Source organism: Lasiosphaeria miniovina (genome assembly GCF_030549165.1).
Source record: "Lasiosphaeria miniovina strain SMH2392-1A chromosome Unknown B0T26scaffold_1, whole genome shotgun sequence".
NCBI lineage: Eukaryota > Fungi > Ascomycota > Sordariomycetes > Sordariales > Lasiosphaeriaceae > Lasiosphaeria > Lasiosphaeria miniovina.
Window position 1 is genome coordinate 2,117,622 of NW_026848220.1, and position 12,592 is coordinate 2,130,213.

General features: G+C 56.1%; 4 protein-coding genes across 4 annotated transcripts; 2 read left to right on the forward strand and 2 right to left on the reverse strand.

The window, feature by feature from the left end:
- Positions 1–1,787: 1,787 nt before the first annotated feature.
- On the reverse strand, positions 1,788–4,875 carry B0T26DRAFT_684694 (aspartyl-tRNA synthetase-like protein). Its single transcript, XM_060440852.1, has 5 exons — positions 4,518–4,875; positions 3,709–4,418; positions 3,505–3,651; positions 3,326–3,448; positions 1,788–3,269 (listed from the first exon to the last, which is right to left on the reverse strand). The coding sequence occupies exons 1-5, from the start codon at positions 4,774–4,776 to the stop codon at positions 2,211–2,213; spliced, it is 2,298 nt and encodes a 765-aa protein (XP_060302404.1). The 5' UTR covers positions 4,777–4,875; the 3' UTR covers positions 1,788–2,210.
- A 1,594-nt stretch (positions 4,876–6,469) lies between these two features.
- B0T26DRAFT_25260 (ANTH domain-containing protein) lies at positions 6,470–9,003 on the forward strand. The gene is made up of 5 exons (XM_060433992.1): positions 6,470–6,686; positions 6,764–7,001; positions 7,085–7,275; positions 7,335–7,446; positions 7,508–9,003. The coding sequence occupies exons 1-5, from the start codon at positions 6,639–6,641 to the stop codon at positions 8,824–8,826; spliced, it is 1,908 nt and encodes a 635-aa protein (XP_060302405.1). The 5' UTR covers positions 6,470–6,638; the 3' UTR covers positions 8,827–9,003.
- Positions 9,004–9,781: 778 nt separating this feature from the next.
- Positions 9,782–10,906, reverse strand: B0T26DRAFT_634270 (CDK-activating kinase assembly factor MAT1-domain-containing protein; the record flags this gene model as incomplete). The annotated part of the gene is made up of 2 exons (XM_060436611.1): positions 9,782–10,191; positions 10,264–10,906. 2 exons carry the CDS (start codon positions 10,904–10,906, stop codon positions 9,782–9,784), a joined length of 1,053 nt encoding a protein of 350 aa, XP_060302406.1.
- A 657-nt stretch (positions 10,907–11,563) lies between these two features.
- Positions 11,564–12,322, forward strand: B0T26DRAFT_736450 (HSP20-like chaperone; the record flags this gene model as incomplete). Its single annotated transcript, XM_060443326.1, has 3 exons — positions 11,564–11,576; positions 11,699–11,901; positions 11,972–12,322. 3 exons carry the CDS (start codon positions 11,564–11,566, stop codon positions 12,320–12,322), a joined length of 567 nt encoding a protein of 188 aa, XP_060302407.1.
- Positions 12,323–12,592: the final 270 nt, after the last annotated feature.

Here is a 12,592-nt window from a genome sequence, read left to right on the forward strand (position 1 = left end):
TTCGTTGCCCGCCGGCTCGCCGACGGCGTCAAACGCCAAGTCAATGACCAGCACATATTGCGGGCACCCAACGACTTTCTTCGGCCGCCCTTCACTAGAAGAAAAGCCACAAGCCAAGCCACTGACGCCCTCCAACTGAGGCCTAGCTGGCCGACGCCGGACCCGCATTCACTTCACTCCGTCCTCCGAAGGTCGACCCGAACCCACCTCCCCCAAATCTGCTCACAGAGACAGGACGAGATCCTACCGGTTTATTTCCCTCGGAGCTGCTTGCTTACCTTACCTAGGCCCACAGGCCAGGCCAGGCCACGCCACGCCCTTCGCCCGTATGTCTCCCTCCCCATTCCCTAACGCAGCCGAGTTGGCCCCTTGACACATGCAATGCACGCACTCTATGGGATGGGCTTCCTCTGCCCATCCCCATTCCCATCCCCATCCCCATCTCCGGGGAGAGAAAACACCGGCTCCAAGCCACGCTTCGCCCCATGGGCACGACACCACCCCCGTCTGTCCTAGCTCCAAGGGAAGTCGTAAAAATAGACGGCGAGCGGAAGCGAGAGAGAGACAGAGATGGCAAGAAAGAAGTATACATATAAGCCGTGCCATTCACAAGTCTAGTACACCTCCTTTTTCCTCTTCATTCCTATCACACACACATACAGACAAACACACAGAGTCAACCATCTTCTATATATCCATCATTCTTTGAGCCTAGCTGCTAATCTTTTTCTTTTCTTCCCCCCTCTTTCTCTCTTTCACTAGAAACCGTCCTTCAGACATTTTTCCCATCTCACAAGAAATATCCCCTTCAACAAAAATGCATTTCACCAAGATCTCCACCGTCATCGCCCAGGTCGGCATGACCACCGCCAGCGTACTCGCAGCGGGAGACGACGCGGGGTATACACTCGCCCCCTTTCTCCTCCTCGACTAGGCAACCGACTAACAGACCCAACATAGACAACAGGACTGGCGCCAGGCCAGGATCGCAGCGCTGCAGGCAGCCAGCGACGCCCAGGCCAGGTGAGAAGTTTTCTCCCCTCTCCCGAGAAAGACGCAAACAACCCTCACTAACACCGATACTTAAAAAAACCAGAGCCGCTGCCATTGACGCGCGCTCGCCAGCTATCACGCCGGCGCCGGCCCCGCTCGTCGTCGTCAAGCGGCACGGTGGCCACGATGACATGGACATGGACAACATGGACATGAATAACATGGCAGCTCCCGCGCCGGCCCCTGTCCCCGCCCCGGTGGCAGCCCCTGGCGTCGCTGAGGGCCCCGCGATGATGTCGCCGGCGCCGGCCCCCGCACCCATCCCCGCGCCGGGCAACGTGGCGGACTGGAGCTCGGCGTACAACGGGGCCGACATCGCGAGCTGGGAGGCGGACGCGGCTGCGGCGCAGGCGTCGTGGCAGGCTTACGGGTCTGCGGTTGGACAGTCGTACGCGTCGCAGTACGGAAACGCCATCGGCCAGTCGTACGCGGCGCAGTGGAGCGCGACGGCCACTCCCGCCGTCGCGTCGGCCTACCAATCGCTGTACTCGTCGCAGTACCAGTCGCTGTGGTCGTCGCAGTACGTGGCGCCCGCCGCCACCGCCGCCGCCGAAGGCGCACCCGCCGCCACTGGAGCGGTTGCAGCTGAGTCTGAACACGGACAGGGAGGATGGGCCGGAGTTGCCGGTGGCGCCATGGCCCACGGCACTGGTGCTGTCGGCAATGTCGGCGGCAACGGCGCTGCGAGGCCCACCCAGATGGTGCAGGTCAACGGCGGCACCGAGAGCGGCGCTGCGCTGGCCCGGGCCAAGGTTGTTGGTGGTGGGCTCGCCCTGCTGGCCGTCGTGTTTGGCAGTTTCTAAGCACGCCTTTTCCTACCCTTGTTTGTTCTAGAACAGACCAAAGGAAAACACATAATGGGGGAGCAGGGGACAAGCGAGAGGGTGGGATGGGCATGGGTGTTCTTGATCACAGATTGCTAGGAGACAGAAGCCCAAATCACAGCCCTCCCGCGGCTCCTAATTAATACACTATAGCTCTTAGTGATATGGAACATGTAATGGAGGATGGAAGTGCCATTTGTACACGGTAATAATATGTGGCATCATTCAAATATGAAACCGTTCCTTTCAGACAGAAAAAAAACGAGGTAGCCTACAGGCACAAGCACAGGATATTTGGTACACGACCATACAGAAGAGGAAAGAGAACACGCTTCACCGAGTCGCGGCTGCTTCCGCGGGTACTTCTGCTGGTGTCTCCTTGGGCACCTCCGAGGGGCCAACGGCGGGAGCTGCCTGGATTTTGGGCGTCGCAATGCTAAGGTGATATGTCTTGAGCTCCTCGTTGGTGATCTTTCCGGGACTCTTGACCATAAGGTCGTCGCCCTTTATCGACTTGGGAAACGCAATGACGTCGCGCAGAGAGTTTGTGTGTGTGAGGACGGCGACCAGACGATCGAATCCCAAGGCAAAGCCCGCGTGTGGCGGACACCCAGCGCCGAGGGCGGCCAGCAAGTGCTTAAAGAGGCCCATGCCTTTGTCGGTCATCTTTAGTACCTCCTTCATGACATACTCCTGCATCTTGGCGACATGAATACGTCGGCTTCCACCACCGAGCTCGATACCGTTGACAACCAAGTCATAGTGGTCGCCTCTAGCCTTGAGGGGATTCGTTGCCAGCAGCTCGACATCCTCGTCAGTAAGCGGTGCAGTGAATGGGTGGTGGGTCGCCGAGAATCCGGCTCCGCCACCCTGCCCAGGGCCCGACAATTTGTCGGGCGTGAACAGGGGAAAGTTGACGACCCAGAGAAACTTGAAGCTCAAATCCCTGGGTAGAAGGCCGCTTGAGACGGCTCTCTGGTAGACTAGGTTCCGAAACGTACCCAATGCCGTCGCCCCGCCTTGGAACGCTGCGTCTCTGCGGGCCTGGAAGACGACGACGTCGCCATCCTCCAAATCTGCAAAGTCTTCCAGGCCAGGGGCCCCACTTGTAAGGCCCTCGAAGCCTGCATGGCCGAGGGACGAGAGACCACAGAGCGGCTTTTTGGTGTCAAAGACGAGGGCGACTGGAGCACCGCCGCCGAATCGGGCAGCTTCAGGGCCAAACGCCTCGATACACTCGGTAGTAAAGGGGGAGATTGGGTTGGAACTGGCTTCGGCTTCCTCCTCGGAAACCAGCTGAGGGCGAAATCTAAAAGCCTCCACAACAGGGCTCTTAATGTCGGTGATCATCTGGACAAAGGCAGAGGGCAAGACTTGATCCACTCGTCGAATCTGAAACCATTAGACTTATTTGTTCAAAGGTAAGCGGACCGGCAGTCGGGACCTACCTCAAACTGAATTCGCAAATCTGGCTTGTCCGACCCGAACCTCGTCATGGCCTCTTGGTATGTGAGACGGAGAAATGGAGAGGGCATCTCAGGCCACGACAGGTCAAGCTTCTGGCCCTCAGGCTTTTTCACAACTTGTCAGCAACGTACACCCATAACCCTCGATACTGGAAACATACCTTGCTCCATTTGGGGATGGGAAAGACATCGTCGCCTTGTTTCGCAATATTGAACTGGGCGTTTAAGGCGGCGGGCAACTCAGAGACGAGAGACTCGACGGCTTGCATGACATCTTGGCCAGTTGCAAAGGCCATCTCCAGATCAAGCTATTTAGAGGGTGATAAGCACAGGCATAGATGATTCAAAGCTGCGGTTGTAGGTACCTGTGTAAATTCTAGCTGGCGGTCCGCACGCAGGTCCTCGTCACGGAAGCAGCGGGCAAACTGGTAGTAGGCGCGAACGCCACTGGCCATGAGAATCTGCTTGTACTGTTGGGGGCTCTGGGGCAGGGCGTATGCGAAACCCTTGCGTCTAGTGGGGACGAGGAACTCTCTTGCTCCTTCAGGGGTAGACTTGAAGAGGATGGGAGTCTCGACCTCGGTGAAGCCCTGGCTTTCAAGAGACTTCCTCAACTGAAAAGCTATCTTTGGGCGGGCCAAGAGGCGCGAGCTCAGAGGCTGGGAAAAGCGTATCTGCAGATGGCGCGACTTTGGAGGAAACTGGACGTTTCTTGAGACGATGACCTCCTTGGGCCAGACATTGAGGGCTTGGACGGCTTCCAGATCCAGGTCGATTTTGGTGACACCGTTGGGGAATCTGCCAGACGGTTGAGCACCAGCAGCCAAGTCTTTCTCAGAAATGAGCTCGGTGACTGTGCCCGTGACCGAGACCGGTGCGTTGAGAGGCACCAACTTGAAGGCCTCACAAGCCTCGGGCCCTTTGACCGTGACCTGGAAGTGCGGACCGTGCTCGACGCGGATGTTGGCAAAGAGCAGGTTCTTGTGCAAGATTCTCCGCGCGCCGAGGAAGCCATGGACGACAACCTGGTTCCCGACAGCGAACTCGTGGGCTTCCGAAGCCTTGGAGAAGTTGTCTGGTCACCAGCGTCAGCATCGGTCGAGCAGCCACTCACCCCAACTGCCTGCCTGGGCAGGAGAGGGCTCAAGAAACCTGTAAAGACTGTAAAACGTACTGTACTGGGACCATTCCTGGCGCAGTTCCTGGCCGGCCAGTTTCCGGAAATCAAGCTTGGTGCTTGCTGGACCTTGAAACGCTCGAGATGTCGAATTATCATGGTCGTCTCTGGTGTGCATGAGACGATGCTGTGAAAAGCGAGTCAGAGGCTGCCATCCCCTGCTCTGGATTTGCATCAATTGGGATCTGCATTGTGCTAATGGCCCATTTGACTCGAGCTTGCAGAGGCGCCTCAACGAGACGCGTGGCTGGGCCATGCCTTGCTTCGCAGCTTGTGTGCGGAGCAAAGTCGCTCGAAAGCGAGCTTCGAAAAGTTAGCCGTGAGCGAGTCCGTCAATGAATTGACCCATTGAGTCCATCGTCACTGAAGTCCCAGGCCGGCAAGGCCCAAGCTTCAGGTGCAGGGGTACCTAACTCTGCAAGGTTCAGCGGGCTGTTCGGTTGATTTCTCGCCGAACAGAATTTCCTATGTTAAAAGTGGGTCTGTTTAGTGCTCCACTCTTGCAGCGAGACCTCAAAACCAGTTCGCGGCGAAAGATCTTAGAAAATTTCTTCTTCTCTTCTTCATCCTTCCAAATTCAAAACAATGTGAGTACACCCAGTCCGCCCTCCCGCGCAAGCCCAGTCGCCGCAGAACTCGAATGCATGCTAACCGTCTCCGTCTAGATGATGAAATCCAGCGTGTTCATATGATGAAGCTTCCCGTCTTCTCGAACTTCCGAACTCTCCCTTTTGGGGGCTTAAGTGGTTTGGCTGCGAGAGAAGGCAAGGGAATTATGAAATAAGCGTTCGGCACACCGACCTTGTTACTCATCGGACGCAATCATGGTACTCTGACCTCATTTGAATTGGAAGCCTCTTGATCTTAGTTCCTAGCAATCTCGACTTGAACGTCCACCTCCCTACCTTGTGGTATTTGGCCTGCCACTAGCCACTATCCCCTCTCTCATGTTGCTCTGGTTTTTCATCTACCCCGACCGATACCTGTTTTTCTTATAATTTGCAAGCGACCGAGGTCCGAGTCGTTAGGCACTGCCTGGCAGAGGATTACTTGTAGCCACTTTTCATCTCCAATATTCAAGTGGAACCATTTCTCGAGATGTCTCTGCCTTGAGCCAAAGACCAGCGATGAACTATGGGTAGTGAGCGGGTCAGTGCTCGTTCTGCCATACACCGTGGAGTCTAGCACAGACAATCGGTTATTCGCATATCAGGACATGTACAAATATTTTTGAGTTGAAATCAGGGAATGAGAGCTCAGAGATGCGCTCTCTTTGGAAACCGTCTCTCTCCGCTCTTGGGGGTGGGGCAGGATGCTGAGCGAGACGTATACCGTACATACAAACAGACAACAATCAGAAATCTCATTGCGAAAACAAAGCATGCGGCAGCCCAGTGACGTCTGAATATTTGTAATACATTGCACGGGTTAATACGACACATAGGCTGAGGCGTAGAAATCCGCCTTCCCTGATTCAATGACTGTAAGCAATCTGAGATCTGAAAGTGGCTGAGTGTGAGGTGCCCGCCCGTCCCGCCGCTTGATTCATGTCCTTGGGGCGACCCAGTCAGCACAGGGGGTGTCTACACAGTACCCGCACCTTGGGCGGTTTCTAGGGGGGGGGGTTCCAAAGGCCGTGCGTGCGCATGCGTACACTATTCCAATTCCCTCCTTTGTGACGCGGGACCTGGTTTTTAGGCCCATCCATCAAAGAACGAGCATCCACTGCCGAGGAGGCTGTCCAACGACGCACCACGCTCGCTGCCAGTGGCCCTCTTAAGGCGTAGGCCAGACGCTGCCCGACCACGACCTACTACAACCTACTACGACCCAAACTAGCAGCTCTCCGATAATTCTCCCTTCCACTCACTACAGCAGATCTTTACAGCCATCATCGAATACGACGAGGCATTACGGCCCGACGTCGGTTGCGCTTGCGGTCGAGCCGAACCAAATAGCGAGAGGCAGAAACCGGTACCCAGGAGACGGGCATTCATCAAAACGGGCCAGGCGCCTTGATCCCCCCCAACGCGATCGAGCGATCGGGCGCAACGAATCCAACGAGCACCAGAACGCGCAGTCTGGTCGCCCAGACTTGTGTGGCCAGCTCGGAATACCATGGCGAGCTCCTTTGAGAAGTCGGTCAAGGGCGCGACCAAGATCAAGGTCCGCTAACCCCCCCCCCGGTGTGCTATACCTTCCTCGCGCTACGAGTAGTTGCTGATGCATGTCCTTCCGAGCAGGCCGCGCCCCCCAAGACTAAGTACATCGAACACATCCTGGTCGCGACACACTCGGGCGAAGCCGGCGTGGGCGAGGTATTTCGGGCCCTGCAGTACCGGCTGCGCGACTCGACATGGACCGTCGTCTTCAAGAGCCTGATCACCGTCCACCTCATGATCCGTGAAGGGTCGCCCGATGTTACGCTGGCTTACCTCGCGAAGCACAGGAACATGCTGGCTGTGAGCATGTTCTCTGATGGTTAGTGATTGGCGATTGCGGGCCGCTGAGTTGTGGCCGTTGTGTCTGGCGGGTGCAACGAGCGCTAACTTGTCCTTGCTCAGGGCAAACCCAAGGCCGAAATATCCGGCACTATTCGAATTACCTCTCCGAGAGGGCGCGCGCGTACCGAGAAACTAAGATAGACTGGGTGCGGGCCAAGGAGGCGCGGCTGGAGAAGCTTTCAATCGACAAGGGCCTGCTGCGAGAAACGGAGACTGTGCAACACCAACTTACGGCCTTGTTAAAGTGCGACGTATGTTTTGCTGTCTCTGTACTTGTCCGTGTCGAGGCGCGTTCCTGACACCCAAACAGGTTATGGAAACTGAACCGGAAAACGAAATTACCGTGACCGTCTTCCGGCTGCTCGTACTAGATCTCCTCTCCCTCTTCCAGTCTCTAAACCAGGCCATGATCAACGTTCTAGGTAAAGCCCCGCCCTGTTAACGAACCCGTGCCCGACATTGGAGAGCTAACCCCGATGGCAGGCCACTTTTTTGAGATGTCAAAAACAGATGCCGAAAGAGCTATGGAGATCTACCGAACGTTTACACGACAGACCGACTTCGTGGTGCAGTACCTCAGTATTGCGAGGCAATATGAACACCACACAAGAGTAGAGGTTCCTAAGTTGAAGCACGCTCCTGTGAATCTAGGGCGCCAGCTCGAAGAGTACCTGAAGGATCCCGACTTTGAGATCCACAGGAGACAGTATCTGGCCGAGCTCGAGGCCAAAAAGTCAAAGGGTGGCTCGGCTGGGATTTCAAAGATCTCTAGGAACGAGCCTGCTTCCAAAAGTGACACGGCGAAAGCGTTCTCGAGCAGCACGAACGGGACACCACAGCTCGATTCTAAACCGGTTCAGACCACCAAGCGCCCAGACGCAGACCTTATCGATTTCTTCGAATCTATCGAACAAAACCAGACGCCAATGTTTGCGCAGCCAGCCCCTCCAACGCAGGTTCAGATGGGGATGTCTCCTTGGGGGCCTGCTCCCTTCCAAGTACAACAACCGACCCAGTTCGCGCCCAACGGCTTTGCCCCCCAACAAACTGGGTTCCCCACGAACAGCCCTTTCCAGCAGCAGCCTGCCGGGAATTTTGCTATCCAACAACTACCCCCGCAGATACCTCAGCAACAAATGCAGCCGGCATTCACAGGGGCTGGCTTTGGGGGCTTCTCGCCTCAGCCCAGCTTCCAACCTAGTTCTCTGGCCCCGATACCCCAGGATTCCGTCGCCAGCTTCCAAACTGGTGCACCCACAGGCTTCAACACTCTCCAGACACCTCAACAAACAACAAATCCCTTCAGGCAGTCCATGCTCATGAGCCAGCAGACGGGCTTGAATTTTGCAGCCGCGCCTGCGCCTGCACCCGCAGCCGTCCAGCAGCGTCCGTTGACGAGCCAGTCTACAAATCCCTTTGCCCGCTCATCCCCACAACCAGCCCAGCCGTTTGCCTCTCCTAATTCAAACTCACCTTTCCAGTCTCCGTCCCCCCAACAGCCGCAGCAACCCATAGCGGCCCCGCTCCAGTCGATGGTAACGGGCACCAACCCGTTCGCAAAGAACTATGCCCCGTCCCAGCCGGCGCCTGCGCAGCAACAGCAGCGCCCCGTCACCGCTGGCGGGGCGCTCTCGTCGCAGCCTACGGGCAGCACGAATCCGTTCCGGCAGGGCGCGTTCGTCAACCACGCAACGGGGATGGGGTGGCAGCATAACCAGACGACGATAGGTGGCGGCCTGGACCAGGTGGAGACGATTCCTGTATTCCCGAGGCCAGCGCAGCAGACGCCTTGGCAACAGTAGTTGAACGGGGTTTTGATTTTGTTTAGAAGTTCTCGTTCCTGCTGGCTGGCCTTGTGTGTATTGCTCGTTTTTTTTTGCATTGCATTGCTAGGCATACAACAAGCCTTCTTGTTTTTTAATGTTTTTTCTAGAAAGAAAGGGACTAAATTTGATTCTTGCTACTCAGTTAACTACCCCCAACAACCTTTTTTTTTTAAAGACAATCCGGGCTTAGCGTGATTCATTGTTTTGTTTTGCCCTGTTCTTGTATTCACGGTTCAGTTAGGTCATGGGCGAGCGAAGAAAAACTACCTAGGTACGTAACTAGGTGGCGAACTTGACGCATTCCCTCCCGCAGCTGGACTTAATACCCATTTATTTATTTTTGCACTTCTCTTTTCGTTTTATTTTTCGTATCATAGCAGCCGTTTTTACATTCAATACTGAAGAAAATTGTTCTATTTTATGTTTGTGGATGTGATGAGATGAACAAACTTCCAAGAGGTGTACTTTGGGCCTGGTCTGGCTTATTGACTGAGTGGTGGATAAATGAATGATAGACAGGAAAATGGGTTTATACATAAGAGCCACCACCTGGTGAAAAAAGGCACGTGTGCGAGGTTTGACTATATGCGGTCGTGAAACTGGTAGCAGCGTGAAAGACTATCGTACCTAGACATTATAGCATGTCTAACCTTGCTTCCTCAGCAAGGAGAATGCCATTTGTTGACTATCTACGGATCGATAGCTTCATGTTTTTTTCTTCTTGGCTCTAAAACGGCATGGGGATTATCAGCCCCTTTCCCTCCCATTATGCTCCCCTTTTCCCGGACCGGGTGTGTGTATGTAAAATTCCATCCGGTTGTTGCTAAAACGCCGACGCTATGCTCTCTTCCTTGTCCTCTTATTGAAGAGATGAAAGAGGATGAATAAGTGACAGGAAAAGGTAAATACAGGCCCCGTGGGCTGGCTGTTGTCAATCTAGCTCCATCCTGTCGCCGACGGCGGCGATGCCGGCGCCAATGGTGGCGACCTCGCGGGCCGACAGGCCGATGCCGACCTCCTTCTCGTCGTCGACAAAGACGCCCAGGCCCGCAAACGCCTCGAACATGGCGCGGTGCGTGTACTCGTTGAAGGTGTAGCCACCCGTGGCGTAGCTGCGGTCCAGCCGGTACTTGTTGAGCCACGGGTGGTCGAGCCCCTCGCGCACCCGGTACCGGCTCGGCACAAAGTCCATGCCGCCAAACGGGTCGTACGGGCCCTCGGCCGCCGCCGGCTTGCGCTTCTCCTTGAGCCCGCGGATCGAGAGCCGGCCGACGTCAGCCAGCGCACCCGACGCTGATGAGAATGATGCTGATGCTAGTGATGATCCTGCTGCTGGCCCCGCTGCTGCTGATACCGCCGAGGGCTCGAGAGCTGCTGCTGCTGCCGCCGCCGTGGCCCGGTTGATCTGGCCACGCCTCTTGAGTTGCACGCGCTGGCCGTCGCCACCGCCGGGGGCAGCACCCTGGGCGAGACTGTCGAGCTCGGCCTCGCGCGAGCGGGCGCGCTCGACCTTCTCGTCCTCAGCCTCGCGGAGGGCGTCGACGCGGCGCTGGCGGGCAGCTTCGCGCTCGGCGTTGACGCGGCGGCGCGTCATCTCGTCGGCGTCGCGGCCGGCCTTGCGATTGCGCTCGATCTCGGCCTTGTGCGACGCCTCCCACTGCTGCAGCGTGGCCTCGGCGTCGTGGCGGCGGGCGTCGGTGCCCGACACGAGGTCGAAGGTCAGGTCCTCGACCATCTGTAGGTAGTTGTTATAGTCACGCAGCGTCTCGAAGTCGTCCTCAACGCGGTTGAAGACGGCGGCCACGCGCCGCCGGATGTCGACCTCGCGCTCCACCGTCAGGTCGCCGAAGAAGGCCGACCGGAAGCCCTTGCGCCGCAAGGTCTTGTGGCACCCCGCGTACGGGCACTGGTTCGGCCCGTCGTTGAACAGCCGGTTGACGCAGTTACTGCACATGGAGTGGTAGCACTCCGGGTTGATCAGGAATTCCATGTCCTTGTTGAGGTACCGGATCATCTTGCACACCGGACACATGTCGTCCGACGTCAGCACCGGCATACCTCTTGCCGACGCCGTCGCCCCGGGCGCGCCGGCGGTGCCGCGGGCGCCAATCGGAGCCTTGCGCGACATGGCTGTGAATTTTCGTTTCTTTTTTTCCTTCTCTTCTTTGGTGAGATGGGAAGAATTAATCGCGACGACTTCAGCGGGCGCGCGCCTCGGTTACCTTACGGCTGGGTAGAGGGGACGCCTTCTGCTTCCCGAGCACAAATAGACACGGCGGCCGTCGTCACCATATAAGGTTGGTGGGAAGTGTCGGTTATTTGAGCTCGTTGGGCATCAGGTCGACGTTGAGCAGACGTTGCCCAAGTCCCGCGATTCGAAATACTTTGAATGAATTACTGAACCGTCAATTACGGAGACAGAGTGTAGCGCCAAGACAAGGCTGAACAAGCCTAGTGGGTCCCTGCTTTATGGTATGTGGGGTCTTCTCAGCTGGTGTGGCTAGTGCGGGGTTGAGCTTTGGGGGGGGAAAACTCATTGCCCCGCCATGGGCCTTTGCGTCAGCCTTTCTGTCGCTTGGTTGCGGATTCCACAAGCTTCCAAAGCTTCTCTTCTCCAGGAAGAGAACCATTCCAAATAACCAACACTCAAGCGTATATCCTATTTACTTGCAGGATATTCCGGGTCTAGCTTGTTGGCAAAGCAAAAGCCATCATGTCTGACAACGGTATGTTTTCCTCGACCTTACTTCTCTCTCCCCCTCTATCTGTATAAACCCCCAAGTCTTTGCACGCTATTGCTCTTAAACACTATAAAGATAGCTTGCTAACAGCCCTCAAGCACCACCAGAGCCCAACCCGGCAGAGGAGGCGGCTGCGCGCGCCAAGGAGAAGGCCGAGCAGGACGCGCTGCCCTACAAGTGGACGCAGACCATTGGGGACCTGGACATTACGCTCAGCGTGCCAGGAAACCTCAAGGGCCGGGACCTGGTGGTGGACATCAAGAAGCAGTCGATATTGGCCGGCATCAAGGGGCAGGAGCCTATCATCAAGGTAACAACACACGTCCTCCCCCCCATTTCAAAAAACTCCCGCACCGCTAACTCTCTCGCCTCTCCTCCAGGGCGACCTCCCGCACGCGATCCGAACCGACGACAGCACGTGGACGCTCACGGCGGCGCCGGACGGGACCAAGACGATTGAAATTCACCTGGACAAGGTGAACAAGCTGGAGTGGTGGGCGCACGTGGTGACGGACGGGCCCAAGATCGACGTGACCAAGATTGTGCCTGAGAACAGCAAGCTGTCGGAGCTGGACGGCGAGACGCGCGGCATGGTGGAGAAGATGATGTTTGACCAGCGCCAGAAGGAGATGGGCCTGCCGAGCAGCGACGAGCAGAAGAAGCTTGACATCTTCAAGAAGTTCCAGGAGCAACACCCCGAGATGGACTTTAGCAACGCGAAAATGAACTAAACCAATCCGAGAGACAAAAAATAAGACGCTCTCGCAAGTAAATAAATAAATCATGAACAATAAAAAAAGTGAGATTATGGGCACATGATATTTCCGCAGACAGACACATCTTTTACACCCTTTACTATCAGACAATGAAATAAATACACAGGTAGAGAATTATACATATTCAGGCACAAGGTAATTGCAGTCAATAGGATAGTGGCGACTTGAGCTATGCAAGGCACCCATCTATCCTTTGTCTCTGACGAGGAATCAATCATTATTGCC